Consider the following 24,939-nt stretch of genomic DNA (forward strand, 5'->3'; position numbering starts at 1 on the left):
TTTAATTTTTTGTGTTTATATATTGACTGATATATCAAAGTTTACATATATATTATCTGTTTGAATATCACTTTTTATTGTGTTCTTTTATATAAAGTAGAATTGCTTTTTTCTCAAAGAATAGTTTTGATCTTAGGATTATTTTCAATATAGATTGTAAAATGTACAAATTAATGGGCTTCACCATAAAGTAATTATACTATTCCTACTGGTGATATTCAAAAAACACAAAACTATTTTCTTAGAAATTCCATAATAAATATCTTTCACAATTATTTATTAATTTATAAAAATAATTTTTTTACCACCATTTATGTGTTATTTTATTTCATACAACATTTATGTATAATTCTTGACTTATAAAGTTTTTCAATGCACTTATATATTATCTCACAGTTACTATGAACCATTATTTTATCTAGTCTTATTATAATTATAGTTATGCAAAGTTGTTTCCTGTGATGTATATACAATATATTATTGTATTTGTATACAACTTAACATATTGTACACATTTATACTGAAAATTGAATCAGATGTCATACAAACTATTATGTGTTCTTATATATCTTTACATTCTCATGTTTTTTTGTTTCTTATATTCAATATGAGATAATTTAAGTTAAAGATCTGTTCATTATAATTATATATTTTCATCGTTTTTTTATATGTAGTATATTTAATAAAATTTAGGTGTGTTTTATGACTTGGTTTTATTAAAATATAACAATATTAAATAAATTATTTTGTATAAAATAAAGTAAGTGTTATAAAATTTATTAATAAATATATATATACATTATAAATTTATAAAAATGTTTTGTGTAGTCATATATTGAAAATTTGTATAATGCATTACATGGATACACAAATTAAAAATCTTATGATGTAACAAACATTCATCATATTTCACTATAACTTTTTAATAGTAAATGATAACGCAGATAAAAAATATATCTTTAATCATTATTACCAAGAAAAACATCACCATTTTCAGAAGTAAACATGATATGAACTTTTTTACTTAATTCAGGACCAACTCGCCTGGTTGTTGTAAGGGGTCCTACTGCTCTTCTAATCTATATTTATAATAAATATTATAATACTATATATATAATTATTTTCATCATGATCTATATTATATTTAAAATATTGTGCATTTTTTGATTCCAATCAGAATTTTTTATTACTTACAGGAAGATCTTTTAATAATTTGCTACCATCTGCAGATGTACAATTCATATAAGCCTAAAATACATTATTGAATATTACAAATATAGTTAATATCTATCTATTATATATTGTAATAAAACAATTATACCTCAACTAATTGAGCTGGACTTTTATATACAGAACAAATTGCTTCTGCAATTTCTAAGCTACTCAAATTAAATTGGCAAAGTTGTTGCTGCCATAATCTTTTCAATCCATTTCCATCTTTATCTACTCGTACTGTGTCTTTATTGTCTCCTGCTATGTACCAATTATATTCTTTGTCAAAATGTTGTTTCTTTTCTAATTTATATGGTATTTCAGCAATAGCTTTGGTATATTGATAAATCATTAATGCTAAGTCGGCTGCATTTTCAATAAGTCTACTGTTACATTTATTAATTATTTGAATTTCAGCAAGACACACTTCTAGTTGTTGTTTTGAAATTTCTGGAGATTCCTTATATATTTTAAAGTCTTTAGTCTCATTAGATGACTTACTTCCTGAACCCTTATTATTTTTTAATTTATTCTTTTTCTTATAATATAGAAAGTATTCTTGTATACCAAAAATAACTAAGGTCATATTATAATCTGGCAATAAAGTCCTTATGTAAGAAATACTTGTACAAAAACTATCATCCATTAATTTTTCTACTACCTCATTCCAATTCCAAATAACAATTATATATTTTTCAGTTTGCTTATTAATTTCTGTGTATATTTTATTATTTTCATCTATGCTATCTTTTTCTATACTTCTCTCCCAAGTTATACTTTTAGGAATTAATTGTGAAATAAAATTATATGATACATTTGTATCCTTTAATGTTACTAGAATTTCTGGATAAAAATTATATTCTTTTATATATTTATCTAAAATTACTTTCATAAATTTCATACATTCACCTGGTCTAATATTTTTTAATTTTTTAGCTGTTATTGCTTTTAATGTTTTTTCTTTTATTAAGTTCTCTTGTCTTTTAAGACGTTCTTCTTTCAATTTATTTTTACTTTTTTTTATTGGTTCTTTAATCAATTGTTGACTAGTGTAAATATTTTTTTCATATTGATCAGATTCAAAAGAATCAGACATATCATGAGTATAAAATCTCTTTCTAGAAAATGCACTTGTAAATATCTCATTACTAGTTTCAACATTTGAAATAACATTCAATGATTTAGAATTATTTATATCGTATTGTCTTTGACATGGTTTGTTTGTATCAGTAATATTATTTTTATTACTAATATAATCAAACTGAACTTCAGGAAAATCAAACTCATCAGACACAGAGTCTTGTTGAGAATTTCCTATTTTTTCATTAATTGGAGTATTCATCAACGAATCTGATTCGTTCGAATCACTTAATATAATTACTTCTGACATTTTTATTTCTTTTAAAATTGAATCATTTTCAAATGTATCATTTTATACAAATATTTTAATTATAATTTGGATTCTTTATCCGTTTTCATAATCATATAGGAAAGACAGTTTTAAAGTATTTTTCCACCAATACATTACTGTAAATATAAATGTATATTCGAATATTTTTTTTAAATATAAGTTATATATGTATATATATGACTTATAATATTATTAAGTTATTTACTAGTATTATAATTATTTAAGAATTAAAGTTATTTATTTTCATACACATGATAACATACGATAGTTTTTGTTTTACTAACCTCAATTTAGCGCCTTTATCATTAATTCTACTGCATGTGAGTTTATTCTGTTATATTCTACTTTTTTCTTTTTTTTTCTTCTATATTTATAATTTGTAGTCACCAAGAAGTGATAAATATAATATTTCATATAATAAAAAATGAATTTTTCCCAAAGAAAGTAAATGCATCTTAGAAAAATTCATACTAATATTATACGTGATCCATATTAATAAAATGCGCTCAAATTGAATTGAAAAATATGAGTTTACAAAATATTTTATTAGTACTTACAATATTTTTTGATAGAAGATGAATCTTGGATACTTAATCAATAGAATTAGGATTTCTAGATAATAATTGATTGATCATACGTTAGTCTTTGTGCTAATAAAAATAATTCGAACAGATATCTTATACCCAGTCCCAACAGAAATGACCTTATGTCACGAAATTTTAGTTCTTGTATTGCATTGTTATTAATTCCTGTTATTAACATTCTATTATTAACTTCTCATTATTAATACATGTTTTTGTTTTAATGTTTTGCAAATAATTACTTTCAAATAGTATATAGAGAAATGAATAATAAATTTGAGAATTTTTGAAGTAGCGATGATGAATTTTATTTGGGATATTTTGACCCGGATAATATAAAGTCTTATAATAATAATAATTCTAATAATAGTTATGATAATGGTAGTAATATAATTTACGAAAGAAAACTATGATCAGAGATATTAAATAATAGAAAAAAGAGAGTACGAATATATGTATAACTAACATAAAGGAAACTACTGTCTGATATGAAGTTATAACAAAGTAAAAAATAGATAGATGTTACTAAATGTCTACAGTTATAGGAGTTATATTAAATATAGTTATTACAACAAATTTAGAGTAATATTTGCTGCACCTCTTTGTATGTGAAGGAAAATAATTTTGATCAACAGGATACTCATGCTACAAAACATTATGACTGTGATTCACCAATACAATAGTCGAAATATGATAGATTTTTTGATTTTGTGAAAGATGATATAAAACAAAATTCTTATAATAATCATTATTATTACTACTGTTATTATGCTTGCTTACATACAGAAAAATACAAAGTAATCATTCGATAAAAATACATATTAATAATTATTGAAAAACATTGTTATGAATTAAATGAGATAACTTATATATGAAAATAGTAAAAGAAAGTACTTTCAATGAAACCAAATCCAATGTAAATACAATTTAACAATTACGACATATCTCCATCACATTACTACTTTTAATTATTATTATTTATGAACTTATATATCATCTTTTGCCTTGGCTCATCATCCTTTAATTCTCATTCATTATTATTTGCTAGGATAATTTATCGAAATTTTCTATTATCATAAATCCATACTGATAATTAAATAGAAAAAATATTAAAGGATATTTATGCAATTTTATAATATTCATAACTTAAATCGAATTGTTCACTAATCTGTATATCAATACAGTTTTTTCCATATGAACAAAAGTCCAGCTCTTTCTTTTGTTTTTTGTTTTTTACAAATGTTACAAAGTTCAGTTTAATATTACTATAAGAGAAATATCACACGCGCGCGCTATTAAATCATTCAGAATTACAAACACTCGTATGTATGTGCAATTTATATTTTTACCTTACACTTACCCGTACAAGAAAAAGTATGTGACCATCATTTTGTTTCAAAATAATGGATATAGCTAGGCACTCAATTATATTTATTTTTTTACTTGCCTAGCATATTTTACGTAATTCTCAAGTCGTGCCACGTATACTCATGAAAAATGTGCTTTTTATATTTCATAAATTTATAAAATTTTTAAACCCCTTCACACAATTGTACAATTTTGTTATAATAATCTACTATATTGTCTGCATTACTTTTCTTGCGCTTTTCCTTTTTATTAATGCTATCACAAATATTTTAGTAAATGTGATATAGTATAATTTAAGTTTTATTTTTTATATTTTTTATCAATTGCAAGATGATATTTTTTCTATAGATTGAATTAATGTAAAGAAATTTAATACGGTGGCCGGATAAGGGTTTTTAATTGTATATTGATGTATTAATCCATTATCAATATTGTGTTGTCTACTGTAACATGTTTCCTATATGGGGAAAAAAAAAGAAAAAAAAAAAGTTATAATAAAGGATTAAAAATACATATACACAACATGCGTTCATATATATAATTTTCTAATATTACCAAATAATATACTACATCCTATAAGTCATAATCAAATAGAATGAGTATATAATAGACTACATATAATAAAAATTATTAAGAGATAAAAATTATATATATATATATATATATCTTTTTATGTGCATTTTTAGGATAAATGATTTGTAATTATACTCGAACGATATATAAAGGACAACACTTCATCCTATACAATACAATTTAAAAGAAAGTTTTTTTAAATACTTGGTGGTAAAAAAAATCTATATCTGGTCCCTTCTTCCGGCAGCCGTGAGATTTTCCGTACAGATGGTTTTTCACTACAAAAAGTGCAAATCAGTATATTTTCTTTGTGAAAATTATTTCACGATCGATTACTGCCATTTCACTGATCAATATACAGGTTTTAAATGAAGTCCGGCTACGCTTTAAATGGTAATTACATTTAAAGTATTACCAAACTTTATGTAAATTTTGTATTTTAAGCAGGTGATAATTGCATTAAAAAGAAAGAAAAGTATAAGTTTTGTGTCTTCGTTTGATAATCAAAATCTTCTTTGAGAAAAATTTTTTCTGTGTATAACATTGTGTGTATCCGTTTAGCTTTTTTTATTTTTTTTGGTTTTTTTTTGTTTTTGTTCTTTTTTTTCCTTTATTATTATACAAATCATCGTGCAGTTCGAATAATAAATATAATGTGTCAAGATTATTCCAAAGTGAAGGGAATGAAGTCGTAATTGTTGAGAGTACGACGAGAATTCTCGCATTTTATTTCTTTATCTGCACACTTCCATACTTAAAACACAATCAATCTAAGTCTTACTCTCGTTCTCTCTCATTCGTTACTGGCGCTGCTCTTTCATTCCAGCTCCTTTCTTCCAATCTAACAGGCAATAATCAATTACTGATAAATATTATTCAAGCTATGTCTATGGACTATCGCAAATAGAAACGCATTAGAAACGGTATAAAATGGACACATTTTTCTTTCCCGCACAAATCTAGACTACTGTAAATAATTTTTTATCTTCTTTTTGTTTTTTCTTATATATATTTTTTTATTATTATTTTTTTTAATATTTTCATTATTTAGTAATCTTTTCTTTTCTTCTTTTTCTCTATATTCTTTTTTCTGTTAATTTATTTTACTTTTCTTTTTAAACGTTTTTCTTAAGCATATGACGCGCATTAGTTAAGTGATACAAATTACTTGAGAAGTACTGTATAATCAAAGAGGAGTAGGATTTAGAGGAGAAGGTGCTAACATCGACCTTCAAAAATTTATGCGCTTTTCTGTATTTCTTTTTAGGCTCCATTGCCTCCCAACTGGCTTTTCAGTCTTTCATATTTTCCAATTATCAGTTTATATTCCTCTCCCCTTTTCTTGCAAGTCTAGAATGCGACAATCCTAATTAACATCACTTTGTTATCTTCACTCAATGGCAACACGGGACAGCATTAGACCTCGCCTGGTAAGCCAAACCCTAATGAAAATATAAAAAAACATCTATTAATTTCTAATAAAAATAGAAAAAATGAATAACTATATAGGTATATAAATACTATTTACCCAAGACCAGTTCCAATTAATAAGGACAAAACATTCGTGAGGATTAAAGTATAAAGTACTTCTTTAGAAAACAATCCATTTTTACCAACTTTTGCAGTACGAATGCTGTAAGTTTTTCTCTTAGTCATACCAAGAGGATGCTTAAATTTCCAGTCCCTGAAATATAAAGAATGTTAGTAATAGATATTATAAAAAGACTAGTTTTATCTTATATCACAGACATTATACATTAAAACTACAGGATAAGGGTAAAAAATTCCTAGGTAATTTAAAAATTAATTATTCTTTTTAAAGACAGATTAATTTTTTTGTAGATTGTAAAACTACAAGCTTAACTTTAAACTTAAAAGGTCCTGAAATAGAGTCATTGATTTTTAAAATCACCTAAGAACTTTTGGCCCATACTGTATAAATAATATTTTTTTGAGGCTCTATTTACCAATTGTAATGTTTCTACAAAGATGATATAATATTTATCTTACTTCGGTGGTGCCTGGTCAGGACGTGAGCTCCATTCGTAAATCCAATCCATACTTTTGTCTAGGATTTCGCCTTCCTACAAAAAGAGAAAAAATCGAAGAATCATTAATATCTAAAATGTGACGAGTAAAGAGAAAAAAAGAAAATTTTATTTTAATAGCAAATTTTTATGAGGAAACAAGAAAACGAAATCGTTTTTGTTGTATTATTACATCTATGTTGATAGTGTAACATACTATTTCTGTGATAAGTGATAAATTTACTTAAGTCGGATACAACAGGATGTCGAGACTCTTATATATATGAAGAAATATAGAAAAAAAAATATCAAGTACAACTGTACGAAAAATAAGCAAGTAAGACGAAACAAACAAATACGGCCTAAATCTTATTTTCTTCCGTTTTAAACCATTTGTAAAAAAATTGAAACAAAAATTTCTAAAAATGGAACGTTTTAATGATTTTTCTACGTTAAAAAATAACTTAATTTTTATTAAAGGATAACCTCTGACGTTCGGCCATGTAAGAGAAGCGATTGACCTATCGCTTGATATGTCCTTTATATTACAATTAAATATTGTTTCTATTTTCGCGTAAACATTATTATAATCAGTTATCGAAGATCCAATTTTTGGAATATGTATGATCTTATAATCAACACATCAATTACTATATATTAATAATAATTAATATATATAATGTATGATAACAGAAAAATGAATTATTCTGATCCCCATTAAAAGATATAAAATTTATACGAATAATTTATGATTTATTTTTCTCGACTTTCCTTAAACATCCAAAAAAATAAATCAAAATCTACACATGTCAAAAACTTTGCCAAGTTTCGTCAACGCATATACATGGTTAAATATAAATACGAATAAACGAATTCTCAAAATAGTCAACGCATAGCCGATTTTGGATAAACGCGCAGCAGTTAATGTCGAAGAGAAATCTACTAAAATAAAGTTGGCACCTTTTTTATTATTCAAATGACAGTCAGAAAATAATACCTTTCATATAGTTGTGTAATATATTAATATAGTCGTGATTCAGCATGGGAAGTAAGTTTAAGTGAAATTTTCTTATCAAAGTGATTAAGTAATTTAAAAAAGAATAGATAAAAAATTATTTCTTTTAAGACAACATTAAGGTTGAATATAGTAATCTTGATCACATATCAGTTTTTACTATCATTTTTACGTTTTTATTTACGTTAAATTCAACAATGAATGTTATCTCATAAATATTCTCTACCTTGATAACATTAAATAAGAATCTAATACCATTTATAGTAATTGTTTTCGAGTAAATATTCTTGTATGAAGTACGATTTTTTAATGATAACTGGATCATTTTCTAATGAACATTTTTTTACTTACTTTGTTTACATTTTCGGATATATGCGTAATATAAATACTTTAATAAATTTTTCGAAAAAGAAAAAAAAAGAAAAGAAAAAGAAAAATGATTGAAGATTTATATAAATCTGGTGATAAAAAAGAAACAATTACGAAGAAAATTTATGAAGAATTGAGGAAGATTAATAAAAAATGAACGAGAGCAATTTGAAAAATACGTAGCTCGTTCTTTTTTTTAATGTATCAATTTCGTTCTTAAAATGAAAAAAGTTGCAAATTTTTCAAATGATTAGTAAGTAACGACTCGCATAACTTGCACGCAATGTGTGATTTTACTATTCATCGTTTAAATATACAAGCTCTGAATAATGGAAACCGTTACGTATATATATGTATATACATACATTATATTTTCTTACCATGTGAATGAACGAATAAAAGAATAATGAAATATCGATGAAAAGATTTCGTTTTAATATCATTCAATGACTATGATTTAAATTATGTGTTATATAAAATACACGAATAAATTTAATTCTAATTAAATCAATTAATTTACTATTACTATGTTCTTAACTAATAGTAAGATTAAATCGGATAAAATTTAAATCGGATTAACCTAAAATAAAATTTTTAGGTTAAAAAACGGTTAAATTTTCTTGTTATATTGCCGAGTTGTCCCTATCTTTTTTTCTATTTTCTATTCTGATGAATATATGCACATGACGAAGAAAATAAAAGAAAAAGAAAGTAAAAGAAAAAATATATGTACGTATATTCGTTGGTTCTTCGTTAAATATAATGACGCATATTTGCGTATGTATTATAATTGCGACATAATTACAAGATATTATTGTAGTTTATATATATATATATATATATATATATACACACACACACACTATCCATAGAAGAGTTCGTGATTTGTAGATAACTTTATGTAAAAAAAATCAAAAATAAAAAAGAAACAAATAGATAGATAAATAAATAAATAAAAGTATGGCATAAAAGTGTGAAATCGATATTAAGGGATCGTAATGTACGTTATATTTAATGTACATATACATGTATATGTAAAACACACATACGTTATAAGTAAAGCACAAAAAGATAGTGCGCTATTCCGTCCACGTGACCTGAACAGTAATAGTTATAGCTGATATAAGAGAAAAGGACAGTGACGTTTGACATTCGTTTGTCGACAATCTATGGAAAAAAACAAGTATATAGACTGTCTACATAAATGAATATATTATTTTAAAAATGAACGAGAACATTTATATTCGTACGCATGCTTTGTTTGTTTATATTCTCTTGTTTCAAATGACGATAAATCGTCGATAATGACTAAAAATTGGCCATTGTGCGCGCGTGTGTGTACACATATCATATATGTACGCAATACTACATACAGCATGGAGAAAGATCGATTTGTTTGGTACGATGCGCGACAATGTTAAAAGCGTTGCGATGCCCTCACTTCAAGAACGGAGTCACTAGCACTGCGCATGGCGTGACTGCGTTATGTTCTCTGATTGGTCGAGAGATACTAACGTCAACATTATAAACTCTCTCTCTCTCTCACTCACTCACTCACTCACTCTTTCTCTCTCTCACTCACTCACTCACTCACTCTTTCTCTCTCTCTCCCCTCTCTTTGTTTTTTATAACATATAGCAGCGACAAAGCTAGCAGATGCGAACAGCCACTCACCGAACAGTGATAGAGACTGCATCGTCGCTCATCTTTCTTTTCATTGACTAAACTCTCTCGAGACGCAGTGCGACGCGCAATCTATACATAATCGCGACAGAACTTCTCTATGTTATACTTCAATAACAATGGAACAATGAACGTATCGTCCTTCCCTCTAGTGGGAATATTTTTTTTCTTTTCTAGAGCGCGCCAAAATCAAATATTTCTAATATATTTGTAAAAATATATATCATGTAATTACATGGTATATGTTTTTGAAAAAGGAGAAATTTATATCACATTTTTTCATTATCTTATTTTTCTCTTGGACTTTATAATCTTTTTTTACGATTGTTATAAATTATTTTTAAGTAAGATTTCTTTTCTAATTAATTAAAATAATAAAATTTTTGAATTATTATTGACTAAGTGATAAAAATGAAGATACGAATTGCAGATTACAGGTAACGTGGTTTACGTGAGATCGAGCACGTATGTATAAACGGTGACGCAGATTTCAATAGTATAATACACAGTGGAAGATACAATGCATATATCACACATACACGCGCGATTGTTACACAATCCGTTCATCAATATTTTTTTTGTTCTGCTTTTTGTTTTCTCTTAGTCCGATAATTTTCTTATGAAAGATTATTTTAATCAAACAATTATAGGTCGAACTTACTATAATGTACGAACGTCTATATCTTATACTTCATACTTTTATATTACTATTATTCCTAGCTTATAGATTTATAGATAGATGAAGCTTATCTTTTATGACTTACATATATATGTGCAAGTAAACACGCAAAACGCGAGGGAGAGATTCTCCGAAGTGTAATTATACCTCAGACAATTTCCATTTACGCAGAATAATCACGATAATCTATATGAATCATTTGAAACTAATAAGTTCCCAAATTAAATGGGCAATACTTATCTTTTAATATAACGATTTAATAACAAAAAGAAAATAAATTATATTTAAATCATATCTTGTTGGTTTTTAAATATTATTATATTAATTAATAAAAACAAAAAGAAATAAATAAAACATTCTTTTCGGGATCAATATACTTTATCTAAAATCTGCATTCTCTCTTATGGGGTAATTGTTACTTCATTTTCTTCCTTCGAAATAAAACGGTAGCATTTTAGCGTATTTGATAGCACGTATTCGAAGTATATTTATTCGCATACACTTGCACACATTTACGAAAGTCGTAACGCGGCTTTGGTACGATTTAAACAGTGGTGCAAGCAGTTCAACCGGTTTGTTGCATCGAACGAGAGGAAGAGTAGATAGAAGCGAGAAGCATCGAGATTTCTTTCAAAGATCACACGATATGCCTTTTATTTATTTTTTTTTATTTTTTCTTATGTGTGCTCTAATACATGCATATTAATTTCAAAGTAAATTCAAAGCAAACTAGCGACAAAAATTGCGTATAACGATGTCCTTGATGATAATACGTCTTACATTAAACTCTTCAAATGTATTTCTCTCTCTCTATCTTTCTCATATTAGTAAAGAACAAATGTAAGCATCCAATTACAGGTAATACGGTGTTAGCTACGTAAAGCTCGAATGTACATACATAACATAAGAAATACAATTCTCAAGGATTAGCGATGCGTGTAAAGAGGTATACATTTTTCGATGTAATAGAAAGGATAAAATATGTTATGTAGAACGGGATGTATAGAAAAAGTATTCCGTTAACGTAATATCGAACTTTAGAAACGTCTACTATTCATTTGAAGAATTAGAAAGTTTTCAACTTTTTTATCCTTGGACTAGATATGATGAAATCAATTTGAACAACATTTTAACTAATAGATAACTCTAAAAAATTGTAAGAGACATAACTAGAAAAGGAATAATTACTATAAAAAGATCTTAGTATTGAAACCAACTAAATTAATTTGAACATGTTCATTAATAGGTAATTTTGTAGAAGACTTGGAGAATTTAAAAAAGAAACGATTAGTATACAAAGATCTTAACGTGATTAAATCAATGTCTATTATCGAAACATGTCTATGACAGTTGCCCGTCGAACGAATGAACAAGCATGTAGTAAACGGCAGCTGCGAAAGGATTATTTAAAAGGACAGCCTGTTTGAGCAAATGCTTTAATCCCGCTTGGCAACACTGTTGCAAACTATAGTAGAGGTAGAGATTATAGTAACTTTCACATCAGGCCTCTCTACCTTCTGTGCCCCAAGTCTAGTTTTACATGTAGGGGAAGATCTGAAAGGAAATACTCTGTCGATGTTCCGTTTATAGCAAAATCTAATCTTAAGTGGTTTTTTTTTTCTAAATATTTACGAATTTTAATGCACACTTTATAGTTTTTTTGAAAATAAAAAGAAAATTACTTAAAAAGACAAACTTGAGAGAGCTATACAAGTTATAATCTTCTTTTTAAATATTTACAATTTTAGATAATCATTTCGTAGTTCCTTGGAAGAAAAAAAAAAGAAAAAGAAAAATCTAAGGAAACTATAAAAATTTTAATCTCGACATTTTTTTCTTTTTTTTGAGAAGAGGCAAGAAGAAAAAAGAAACTAAGAAATATCTATGATGAAGTTTTTATCTTCATTTATAATGCATATTTTAGTGTCAGTGACTCATGGGAAAAAAAAAAGAGAGAGAGAGGAAGAAAGAAAGAAAGAGGGAATAAAAAAAGAAAGAAAAATTCTACGAAACGAACAAGTTTCACCTCGTTATCATCGTTACTCACTTTGAAAGATATAAATGTTTCTTTGTTATTTTCGCCTTCTTATATTTTTTCCCCCGAAGAAGATAAACTCGCCGGACTCTTTAAGCTTTCTTATTATCGACACTGCGAGAGTAACCAATATACGTATGTACGCATGTGACAGCAGACAAGTGTTTCACATGCACGTTGAGGATTTGAGATACAGGTGTATGTAAAGTCTTACTCTTATGAATAGTTAATTATTATTTATCTTTGAGAACTTTGTTTTTTTTTTTCTACATGAATTAATGCGAAAAACATTCGAGTATTATACGAATTGAATCGAGTATAATATTGCTCGTATATGCAGATTTATAAGACATGTTTATATAATATTAGAATTATGAATTATTTTGATGCAAGAATGAGTGTCAGAATCTTTCATAATACACAATAACGTATCGGGAAAGTATAAATGAACATATGACCCTGGTAAACCAGAATGGCCTCCTACTAAAAGCGAAGATCAAAATGAATCGTTGAAATGAATTGGAAAATGACGGCGACGTTAATTCGATTACAATGATCATACGATCTTCTTGTCCTACTTCTTGTCACTAGGTTGTACATATAAGTAACGAAAGATGCAAGACTGTACACGTAAACCAATTAAAGAAAACGATACCATCTTGGTAAATCTTATCAAGAAATTCTTTTTCGATGAACGCACGAGAAAATTGAAACCGTGAGAGAGGACTTAGGTAATTATATCATAAGAGAAATAGTTGGTGATTGTAAACTAATAGACTAGTTCGTCTACTAATAAACTATTTTCGATATACGTACTAGTAAGCAGGTTTATATATTTGTATGAATTATTATTGTCATACAACGCAACATTTCAATTTCAATCGTACGAAAATACATAAAAAAGCGAATTCATCGAAAAAGTTTCTATTGAAATTGATCGATATTTGCTAAGTTGACTGAGCTACGAAGAGATGTATTAATTAAGTATATACTTCATACTTTTTTTCTCATAAATTTTGGATAATTAACAATCATCATTGATCAACCGAATGTATGTTCTTTCTATCTTTATATTACACTTAATATGTCAATAAATTTTGTTAAATGCTATCGTATAAATATTCTAAAATTAGTAGAATGTAAAAAAAATCTTGACTATATATATATATATATATATATATATATATATATATATATATATATATAGTTAAAAAAAAAAACATCTACTCGATATACATATAATTTTTTCAAAGCAATTCCAAAGGCGTATTTGGTAAGTTACCGCACCTATCGATAAAAATGTATACATAGTCATAGAGTCGATAGTGTCACTGATCCGAAGACCTTGTAGAGAAGGTAAAGCTCGTTCGATAAAACCAGTTGCACAGTAAGTGTATATAACCTTCCTGTTAGTTTGTCGATTGCATACGAAGTAGTGTTAATTATCCGGAAGAATCAATGGAATGACTTCGATGATTATTTTCAAATGAAATGTTCGAATGATTTTGATCTTTTGCGAGAAGATCTTTTACAACGACTGAAATTTTGCTTCCGCTTGGATCGAATGGATTAGGTTTGTGGTTTTTCTGAAGACCTCGGTGATCGACCACAAAAATTAAACACACGTTCGTGTGGGTGTGTGTTTGTAGGTATTTTGCTTCATTCTAAGATTTATGCGACACACCTCACACAACACGGCTGATTATTACAATCGATTTTCTAGACTGACCTTGTTGCAGCTGTAATTTATGTAGACCCCTTTGAGCTCATCTTCGGTAGAGAGTTCCGTGTTTGGGCTGTTAGGTGGACTTTTTGGGCTAAAATACAGAAGAATAAAATTTTCTTATAATCTATGGATATTACACATTTTTCGATTATTTTATTTATTTAAGTCAAAATTTCCAGCTTTATTTTTACATTTACAAAATTCGTTTGGTTTCAACTATATCAACTACTAAAAGTATTAAAAGTACTAAAAATAAATTTTAAGGAACGACAGTCACTTTTTCTTTTCTCTTCCTTGCTTTTTTAAAAGGATAAAAGACGGTCATTAAATCGTTCACAAAAAAATTTTTTTTAGAACGAATTCAAGTAGCGCACAAAGAAACGGTCGCTCCAAAAAAAGATTCTTTCTTCTCCATTCGTGAGTCACAAGACGGTTTATTTCTTTTTTTCCCCATCTTAAGATCCTACCCGTCATGAGAAGAACGAAAAGCGTTGAGAGAAAATAGATGCTGATTTTTCTCTACCCATAAAAGGACACCGTTATATAGAACGCTGTGATTACACACTGTTAAACAAACATTTTTATCTCGACAATATTTTCTATCTTTACAAATTTTGTCAATAATCCAATAATGGCCTCATTTACAAAAAAATTAAAAATTAACAAAGAAAAAAATAAAAAGAAAAAACAAGGAAACGATAATAGATCATCCTTTTGGAGTCACATATTTGTAAGTCATAAAATCAATATTAAAAATAACAAAGAACATTTCAACTTTTCTTGATACTACTCTTATTTTTATCGTATATATGTACTTTGATATATTTTTGTAATCACGACAAACAATCAAATAAACACATGCAACAAGAGAACAATTTTCATTTGCTATATATTTAGAACGATTTGTGAGACGGAAGCAATTGAAAAGAAAACAATTTTTACCTGTCTCTCGGAGTATCTCGACGTGAGGATGCTAAAGAATGCCTAGCAGACGATTGCGTTGAATCTCTCTGTGCTTCCCTCAGGAGTCTTAGATATTCCTCGCCACCACTGCTGAATGGCAAAGGTGTTCGCCTTTCAGCAGATATCGGATTCACTTCTACCCATGATTCTGTAAATTTTTTAATAGAAATTTTTATGATTACAATAAAAATATATCAATTTTCTATACATTTTCTAATCTTTTCACGAATTTAATTTCAATTTAGACCACGCGTAGATTTTGAATTTAGTTCATTGAAATTCAGCAGATCTTTTAGAATAGTGTTCTAGATTTAATATTAACACTTGTTATTCCTACCTAGACTATAATAGATTAAATTTTTTCGTGAGAACAAACGAACGAACGCGAACCACGTGGATTAAATCAGATTTCAAGAGAATAAAAAAACTATATTAATTAAAAATAATAACGTGATTAAATTATAGGTCGGAACGTTATCGAACGATATAGAAATTGATGACAAAGAGAGATCACGGTCAAGGTTCCTTAGTTTAAATAACGTAAGTAATCAAGACGATCGTTGCGTCATATGTAGGTCTATATTGAGTCTATACATTGACGTACAAAGGAAGAGTTTTTTTATCGATTATTGTACGAACAATAATAAGTATATTTAAAGTTTATGAACCGTTTTCAATTCGAGAACCATCTTTGTATTAATAAAAATGTGTAATATGTATGAAAATTGTTGAATTGACCATTAAGTGAAGTTTAATAGACAAAAATATTAAATACAGTTATTTATGTAAATATAAAATACTGCAAATTATTTGAATTATTTTTTATTGATATATTTTATTGAAAATGTTGAAATTACTTATTGGTCAATCCAATATTTTCAGGACATACATGGTACATATATGTATATATGTAAATTTTTTTACTTATTTGAACGAGAATGATACACATATCCATGATCATGCAATCTCTTGCTACCATAATCTACCGTTGATATCACGTACACAGTGTAATAGGAGACCTTCGTCTCTGCTTACAATACTCTCACGAAGTCGTCTCGTTGTTCATTCCTCATTCTGTGCTTATTATAGTTTAAACGTCCATGAAAACTCTTTACAAGCGTAGCTTATTCTTCGATCTCATTCTCGATTATATGAAAAGACAAACATTATTATTACGTGAAAACGAACAAGTTTATATACTTGAGAATTCGGTTTACTAATAAGAAGAGATATATCTAGCTACATATCTACTTGCGACATAAAAGTGCGATATATTTCATTTTTTTTTTTTTTTACTTTCATAATATTCGATCAGAATATAAAATACTTTCAATCGTTAGAAATAGACGAGAACATCCGTATATGTATATGTGGTCGATGCTAATCAGTTCGTGTCACCATCTTTTCTAATTATCACAGAATTACGTAAATATGTTTATACTTACACACAAATGTGACGCGTAATTAAAACCGTTGCTACTTAAGTGAATAACTTTCGATGTTTAACACAATGAGATTAACTTTTTGATTTTTTTAAAGCGAACGTTTTTTTTTTAATGAACTGATAGATTTTAATGTTAAAAAAATTTTTTCTTTAAATTAAATATACATATGTGCAATATATATTATATAATATATTAATATTTCTTAATATTATTTTTACAAAATGCATATATATTAAAATTTCAACAGACACATACACACACAAATTTGTAGAAATATTGATATTAGACTAAAATATAGGGTGAAATAAATCTCTGTTAACAATTTTTTAAACATTTTGCTTCCAATAAAAAATAATTTGACGCTACTATACGTTCATTGAAAATAATTTGTAATTCTATATATATATATATATATATATATATATATATATATATATATATATACGTTCAAGGAGAATCCATGAAAAAAAGCTATAAAAAGCTAACAATAATTAATCATCAATCGAAAAGAATATGTACGTAATCGATTAATTATCTTCTTTCTAAGAAATAAAAATGAAGTAAGAAGATTGAATGTAATGAAACGGATTTCTTTTCATTCATTTTTATCAGCAAAATGAAACGAAATACACCTATTTATTACCTTTGTATATCATGATCGTTACATGCATATAAATGCTCAAAGAACGTTTATCAACACTATCTTCTAATATCATACATGTGTGTGTGCGTGCGTGCGTATGTGAGTAATATCTGAAAGATCGAGCATCACTCATTCAGTAAAAAAAGATTAAAGTATAGACAATTGCTTCTGCAGTTATTTGATTGGACTATAGAAGTCTTCCGTATTGTTGAAATAACTACTGCCAAGAAAAAAAATTAATCCTAAAAGCATTTGAGGATCCACAATTATTGCAATTTTTCATCTTTTCCAGGTAATCTTAAAAATTTCTTTCTCGAGACTTTTCAAGTTTGTAGTTCTACAATCTGGGGGGAAAAAAAAGCCTTAAAATGTTTCAATAAAGAATAATTGATTTTTTAAATCATCTAGGATCTTTTGGTCCGTTCTGTAAATAGTGACACAACCCAGACACCCTGTATATGAAAAATGCATGAATGGAAAAATTACTTTTATTTCCTACAAGAATCTAATCCGCTTATAAATAGAGCTTGAAGATACGATCATCCTGTTTCTATTAGATATATAATTTTTTATCATCTTATCGCGCGTGTATTCATTTTTTATCTCTAATTATTAAGTAAATGAAAAGAAAAAAGAAATTTGAGAAAACGATTTTCTTTTCTCTTAACCTTTTTCTTTTGATGTTTAATTTTATATTCTCACATTTCTATGATCTATTTCATGAAAATTTATAGTATAATTCGTGCAAATATAACAGGCTTTTCTAATTATTCAAAATGTCTACGCAAAAAAACGATTTGATCGAAAATTTGTCCAATTCCTTTAATGTTTTGATAAAAAACAGTATCAAAAAGAAAATGATATCCGAGAAATCTGAAAGTACATTCGATTTGGATAAAATTGAGAACTGTGATTATGTGATTACCGAAGAGCTGGTAAAGATCGACATGAAAGAGTTACGTCGGTTGATGAAACTGATGCAACCGATTATTAATCCTCGAAAAGAAAATGATTGCGAATGTTTTAGTAATAGTAGCTAACAAAAGCTAAGTAGAATTGGTTAACCATAAAATACATTACAATATCAACATTTATATATTTCTATATAATTCTATCATACTAGGATAATATATTGCCATACTATCCTATAAAATGTTATATACTATATTATCCTATATAATGTTAACAGTTAATAAATAACACATTTACGGCTGTTCATACATAAGTTATATAAATACGTATATACTCTTATATAAACACTTGTTAATAGAAAAAGAAGAACAAGCTCTATAAATCTTTTTTTCTAATCCAATAACATATAAAGTGGACTCAGTGTTGACATATCATGTTTTAAATAGTATTACCTATATTCATTTAAAACTAAAAAATGTTTTTGATGAGCTAAAGGCCGGACGTTGAATCGAAAAAGTAACAGCTTTCACACGTGCTGTTTAACCAAAGGCCACACGTGTTGATTCTGCACAAGTGTTGTTACGATATACCGTATCATATATATGAACATCCTTTCGATATGTTCGATGCCTCACGGTCTATGACAACTTCTATGCCAATTAATCCATGCCACGATTATCTGACCAATATGATACGTGCATAGGATAATAACGCAATTACGACGTTGTTTTATACAATAAACAATAAATAAATTATAATCCGTCGTCATAATTTATTTCTTATTTCTATAATTTTCTAATTCTCCTCCATCTTTTCTAACTTTTAAATTAAATCACATTTCTCTTATATATGATAGGAAGTTATTTCGCTTAACTAATTGAAAAATTTTTGTAAAAGAAAAATTAAAGTTCCTTGCCGCAAATACTTTCACCAAATTATTATATAAGAAAAATGATTATGAAAATAAGAAAGAAAGAAAGCGCGCGCGAGAGAGTGAGAGAGAGAGAGAGAGAGAGAGAGAGAGAGAGAGAGAGAGAGAGATCTCGATAAAGAATTTGCGGTCATGTAACTTCTCCAACTTTCTTTGTAACAACAAGGAACCGAAAAGTTTCTTTTCTTTTTATGGAAATTTACTCTTTTTCATTTAAAATTAATCCAGAGAATATCAAACGGCTGACCTCGCATGATCAAGTATTCAACATTCAAATCAATCACATATAAAAAATAATTATATATATTCTGTGACGAGGCTATCATTTGTGGGATACCAAAAAAAAAAAAAAAATACTGATATTGCAAATTATTTGTACGAAAAGTATGTTTACGACCGCTCTTAGTTTCGCAATAGTTATAAAGTAAACCGGAAACTTTCAAGTATATTGCATTTCAAAGTTGAATAGAAGTTGCAAGTTGTATTTGTTCTAGGTTCATAACCAGACGTATTATTCGAAAGTCAAATAGACACGACTCTCCTAACGAGTTTTTTATGCGAACAGGGAATGATGATAAAAGTTTTTTATTTGAAAATATTGATCGAGATCTCAAATTTTCTTTTGAAATTTTATTATAATAGAAATAATTTTAAATGTGATGAAATGATTGAGATAGTATCACAGGCAGAACAAGAATGACATTTAGTGCGTAAGTCATAATTTTAAATCACAGTGCGCGGGAGAAATTTAAATGAGTCGACAAGTAAGGGTCCAACAGTATTTAAAAATAGAAATCAACTGAATGGCCTCTTTTCGCCAGTCTGTCGCCTCAAATATCATTTAATTATTACATGTTGTTTCTCTCTCTTTCTCTCTCTAACTGATGTTTTTCTTTGTTCATCAAACAGAACGATCAATTTAATTCGTAACGAAATTACTTTAATTTCTTTTTGTTTTACATAAACCAGAGATGTCCAAAGTATGAGTTACATTAAATATTAAAATACATTCATTATAGAGCTTTACATATCGAAAATTGTCGGATGATATTCGATTTATAAATTTATATATTAATTAAATATGTTTTCACAATAAAACATGTAAAAAGTAGTAAATTAATATTTTTTATTCAATCCGATCTTTCTTTTAAAATGTGGCAGTTATACAATTATAAGTGAATGGGTCGTAAAAATTACTGCTTTTGAAATGGTTTTCGGTCTATAAAAGTTTGGAAAGCTATGACACTGTAAATAAACGTATATTTAAACGATATTAAAATGTAAATTTTCTGTTAAATATAATATATTAAATGCAAATATAAAATTGTAGACTATGTAAATAATACATGACACGAACGATAAAATAATTGTATTGGCATAATCTATGTAGAAAAAGTTAAGATGATTTTTTAAATTCAATATAAATCTTCAAAATAACCCATTTATTCTTATCTTCTTTTATCTACTTTTCTGCTATAACCGAAATCTTTTCGTGGAAATTTTTTTTTATAAAAATAGCACGAGTTAGTAGGAATGTGAGGATAAAGAAAAAAATCTCTCTTTTTCTTTTTTTTTCCCTCGAAAGGTTTTCTCCCATTAATACCTGAGCATTCTTCAAGAGCTTTTCTTAAGTCAGAACCGATAGGTTCTTCAATAAACTCAAAATATTCAATAGAAAGGAAAAGGATGAAAGAACAAAAAGAAAGAAAGAGAGAGAGAGAGAGAAAAGAAAATAGAGAAAATGGAAAAAGTATTGACGAAGATGACTCATCAAGAAAGGGTATTCTGTCGGTCGAAAGATTCAGCTTCGGTCAAGCTTGCTTTTAATGATATATCTCTGACGTCATTCTTGTTCTTAAGAAACATACCAACTGAAATATATTCTAGTAAGCATCCTGCAGCTTTCTAAGAAATATGAGATCGATAGCCGATGATAATAAAATTATACGTAGAAAGTATATAGATAACATCGAGAAAAAAAAATCTCTCATAAATTGTTATCTTTTATTACAATATTTTTAAGATAATAATTATCTTCTATTATATTTTTATTTATATATTTATATATCTTCAATTATTTCTATTCAAATTGTATTGTGTATATACTTATATAAATTTTATATATTATTTTTGTATATATTTCAATCCATATAAATTTTTGATACGTTATTTAATACACACACACTTCCTAGACACAACATAATACATTAAAATTTTAATCTGCAAATTTTAATTGAAAAATAAAATGAGTAAACAAAGAAAAAAAAACGTATATAGTAAAATAGATCTTCAAATAATGTTTGTGCCATTTCATTAAAAATTTTTTAAATTAATACTCGAGCGGTATCTTAAGAAATGTTTAGGAAAGATATGGTTATTGATCGCCTGACTGCCGTCACGTTTCCCATTTTCTTCGAAATGACGCCACATGTATACTAACGCACGACGCACGTAGACCAAAACAGACTCAGTATCGTCATTGGCCAACAAAAACATTGGCCATGATCTTGGATGAGAAAGATACGTTCTCCACGTTGTAGGTATATATGTATATAGTACTTCATTTTAAATAGACGGAAATCGATACGAGTTGAGCCGACAGGACACTGACCTAATTGTCGGCTTTGTGAACTATTTTATGAGAGTAGAAGTAAGTATGAATATTCCGTCTCTCTTTCGATTTGATGATGATGATAATGATGATGATAATAATGATAATAATAATACATGAATCAGATCTCAAAATAGTAAACGCTTTGTCTTACTACCCGAACAAAGAGTATACATTTATAAGAATTTAATAAAAGAATTTTCATATGAAATATTTTGCGATTCTTCAAAATTTCTGCAGAACGAACCAAAAGTTTCAATGCCTTTAATTTTTTAATAAGAAAAGAAAAAGAAATTAGCTCGGTCTAAAAAAAAAAAAAAATGTAAAAGATTTTAAAATCACGTCTAAAAACTTTGGCTCATTCTGTATAAACCATAAAAAAATCTGCCAAGCGTTCTATTAATAATTTTTATCGCATCGTATGGGCGTATATAGGTTATATTTTACGTTCATTTTGTTTCGTAAAAAACAGATATAGACATTTCCATATGTGTATATATATATATATACATAAATTCATATATAGAGATTCCACATTTGTAGTCTGGGAGATAAAATGACTTGATCCCATTGGTCGTGTAACAATATTATTTTCGTATGATCATCACATGATTCTTTTATTTTTTTTTAATTTTTTATTTTATCTGTGTCATCTATAAATCAACAACCTGATGCCCTTGCATACACAAAATGTTTCCTATGTACTTTGTATACTGTTCGCAGATGTTACTCTTTGATCATTGATAATTCTGTGAAGTCTAATCAATGCCTACATCTTCAAAATACACTCTGGATAATCTAACCACTTCGTTTATCTTTATGTTCAATATTTCAAACTTAAAATAAAATATAACTACATATAGTTACGAATATATATATATATATATATATATATATATATATATAAGATATAAAATATAAAATATATTGAACTTAAAAACAACAAATCACAAAAAATTAGCTTATTTTTAAGCAAAGATAAATATTGATGTAACACGTTTAAAAAATGTGTATTTCTTTGTTTATCAACCGTTTAATATAAAGTTCGAATAGAATAAAATGTAAAGCTTTAAGTTATTAAATACAAAGAAAAAATAACGATAAAATCGATAGTTATCAGAAAATGCATTTTTAAGAGAGATCATAATGCCACGATAGAAAGAACTCCGTAATAAAACTGATCGTGAGTCGTTATTACGTGAACGTTGCTTCAAAGACAACGACAACGAAAAAACAATACACAAGCCGTTTTATCGCTCGATTTAAAGAAAAATATTTACAACGAGTATACCATTTCATTTTTTTCAAATATATATTTATGTATATATGTATATATGTTTGTGTTAAATTACAAATACTTATTCGATTTAAATAGGTAGAAATTAATGAGATACGGATGACTGTCCAGAATTCATTTCTTAACTAAATTTCCATCTCACATGATTCTACTCTCTCTGTCTCTCTTTCTCTTCTCCCTCTCCCTCTCTCTCTCTCTTCCTCCTTGCTATATAATACGTTTAATTATACGCAAATGTATTATAAAGATTTTGCAAAATTACATAAAATCTTTAACGATCGAAAGTTATTTGGCATTCGAAGGACGAAAGTCGAAGTGGATCTATTAACAAAATGTAATTGCGTCAAAAATTATTTTCCTTCATTTCTACAGTAGTAGATTTTTATTCTGTTCTATTCTATTTTATAATTCTTTCAAGGAAAATATGGAATCGACTGAACGTTTATAGATGTGGCTAGATATATGTATATAATATGTATACGCATATAGTACTTAATAATATATATATATATACACACGCGACACGTTTATCGACGACGCAAAAAGAAACGGCGTTTGTTTACGCTATAAAAGCAAAAGAACGCGGCGCAATGGCCGCGTTGTGTCGGCAATGACAGCTGCTAGCGTCCTGCATTTATGTAGGATTTGGATAACCTCCATTTGATTCGACATAAAAGGTAGCCGATAATTTTTCGAAACAAACGAAAGAACAAGTATCATACTTCGTAGTAAAAACAAAGTAATATCTATCTATTTGTTTCCTTACATCCTATTCGAAGGAGATACATACGTTGTATTAGTGATAACGCTTTATTTTAGTGGATGCCAACTTCGCAAGAAATTTTCTTAGAGGATGACTAATCCAAATATTTAAATATTCATGAAATAGCAAATTCATGTAATGATAATATATTTTGAAACGTGGGATGATGGGCGTTGATTTGATCAGTACTTACCTCCTAAGAGCTCATCCGACGTGAATTTCACCGAGGACGACATATCTAATGCACAAAGAAAAAAACTAGGCTTTCTTTAAACAACAATCACGAATAGTACGGCGATCCGAAGAAGCGTAAGCAATCGAGCGACTTGCTTCGTGCGCATACACGTACGACTGATGTAGAGACGCGACGTACTTGCCACGAATTATCACGATAAAATGCCAGCCCGGGCCTCTCGCGTAGTTGCTGTGCCTTTGTTTTGATGAAACGTCAACACATATAGCTCGCTCGCGCTAACCAATCGTGTGGCCGCGCGCGCCTCACCGGGTAATACTACGCGAGTCAAGTACGATGAAAAACACTATGTTGTTCAAACGAGCGTCTATCGCTCTTTTCCTTCCTTTCTTTTTTCTGTCTTTCTTCCTTCCTTCTTGCTTCCTTTTTCCTTTCTTTCTTTCTTTCAACTAGATGATATTTCTTATACTTGTCTAAAACAAAATGTCCAAGTGAATCAAAT

The 24,939-nt window shown here is 27.7% G+C and overlaps 2 protein-coding genes across 3 annotated transcripts; both read right to left on the reverse strand.

The window, feature by feature from the left end:
• Positions 1-27: 27 nt before the first annotated feature.
• LOC127066710 (crossover junction endonuclease EME1) lies at positions 28-5,473 on the reverse strand. 2 transcript variants are annotated; one of them, XM_051000767.1, is made up of 4 exons: positions 3,181-5,473; positions 1,322-2,739; positions 1,195-1,248; positions 28-1,079 (listed from the first exon to the last, which is right to left on the reverse strand). In XM_051000767.1, exons 2-4 carry the CDS (start codon positions 2,600-2,602, stop codon positions 960-962), a joined length of 1,455 nt encoding a protein of 484 aa, XP_050856724.1. In that variant the 5' UTR covers positions 2,603-2,739; positions 3,181-5,473; the 3' UTR covers positions 28-959. The 2 variants fall into 2 exon arrangements, with proteins under 2 accessions (XP_050856724.1, XP_050856716.1); XM_051000759.1 differs by lacking the exon at positions 3,181-5,473 and adding an exon at positions 2,908-3,168.
• Positions 5,474-5,840: 367 nt separating this feature from the next.
• LOC127066733 (BCL2/adenovirus E1B 19 kDa protein-interacting protein 3) lies at positions 5,841-24,683 on the reverse strand. The gene is made up of 6 exons (XM_051000799.1): positions 24,438-24,683; positions 15,622-15,790; positions 14,683-14,770; positions 7,156-7,229; positions 6,674-6,829; positions 5,841-6,587 (listed from the first exon to the last, which is right to left on the reverse strand). The coding sequence occupies exons 1-6, from the start codon at positions 24,478-24,480 to the stop codon at positions 6,536-6,538; spliced, it is 582 nt and encodes a 193-aa protein (XP_050856756.1). The 5' UTR covers positions 24,481-24,683; the 3' UTR covers positions 5,841-6,535.
• Positions 24,684-24,939: the final 256 nt, after the last annotated feature.

This window comes from Vespula vulgaris, chromosome 1 (genome assembly GCF_905475345.1).
Source record: "Vespula vulgaris chromosome 1, iyVesVulg1.1, whole genome shotgun sequence".
Classification (NCBI taxonomy): domain Eukaryota; kingdom Metazoa; phylum Arthropoda; class Insecta; order Hymenoptera; family Vespidae; genus Vespula; species Vespula vulgaris.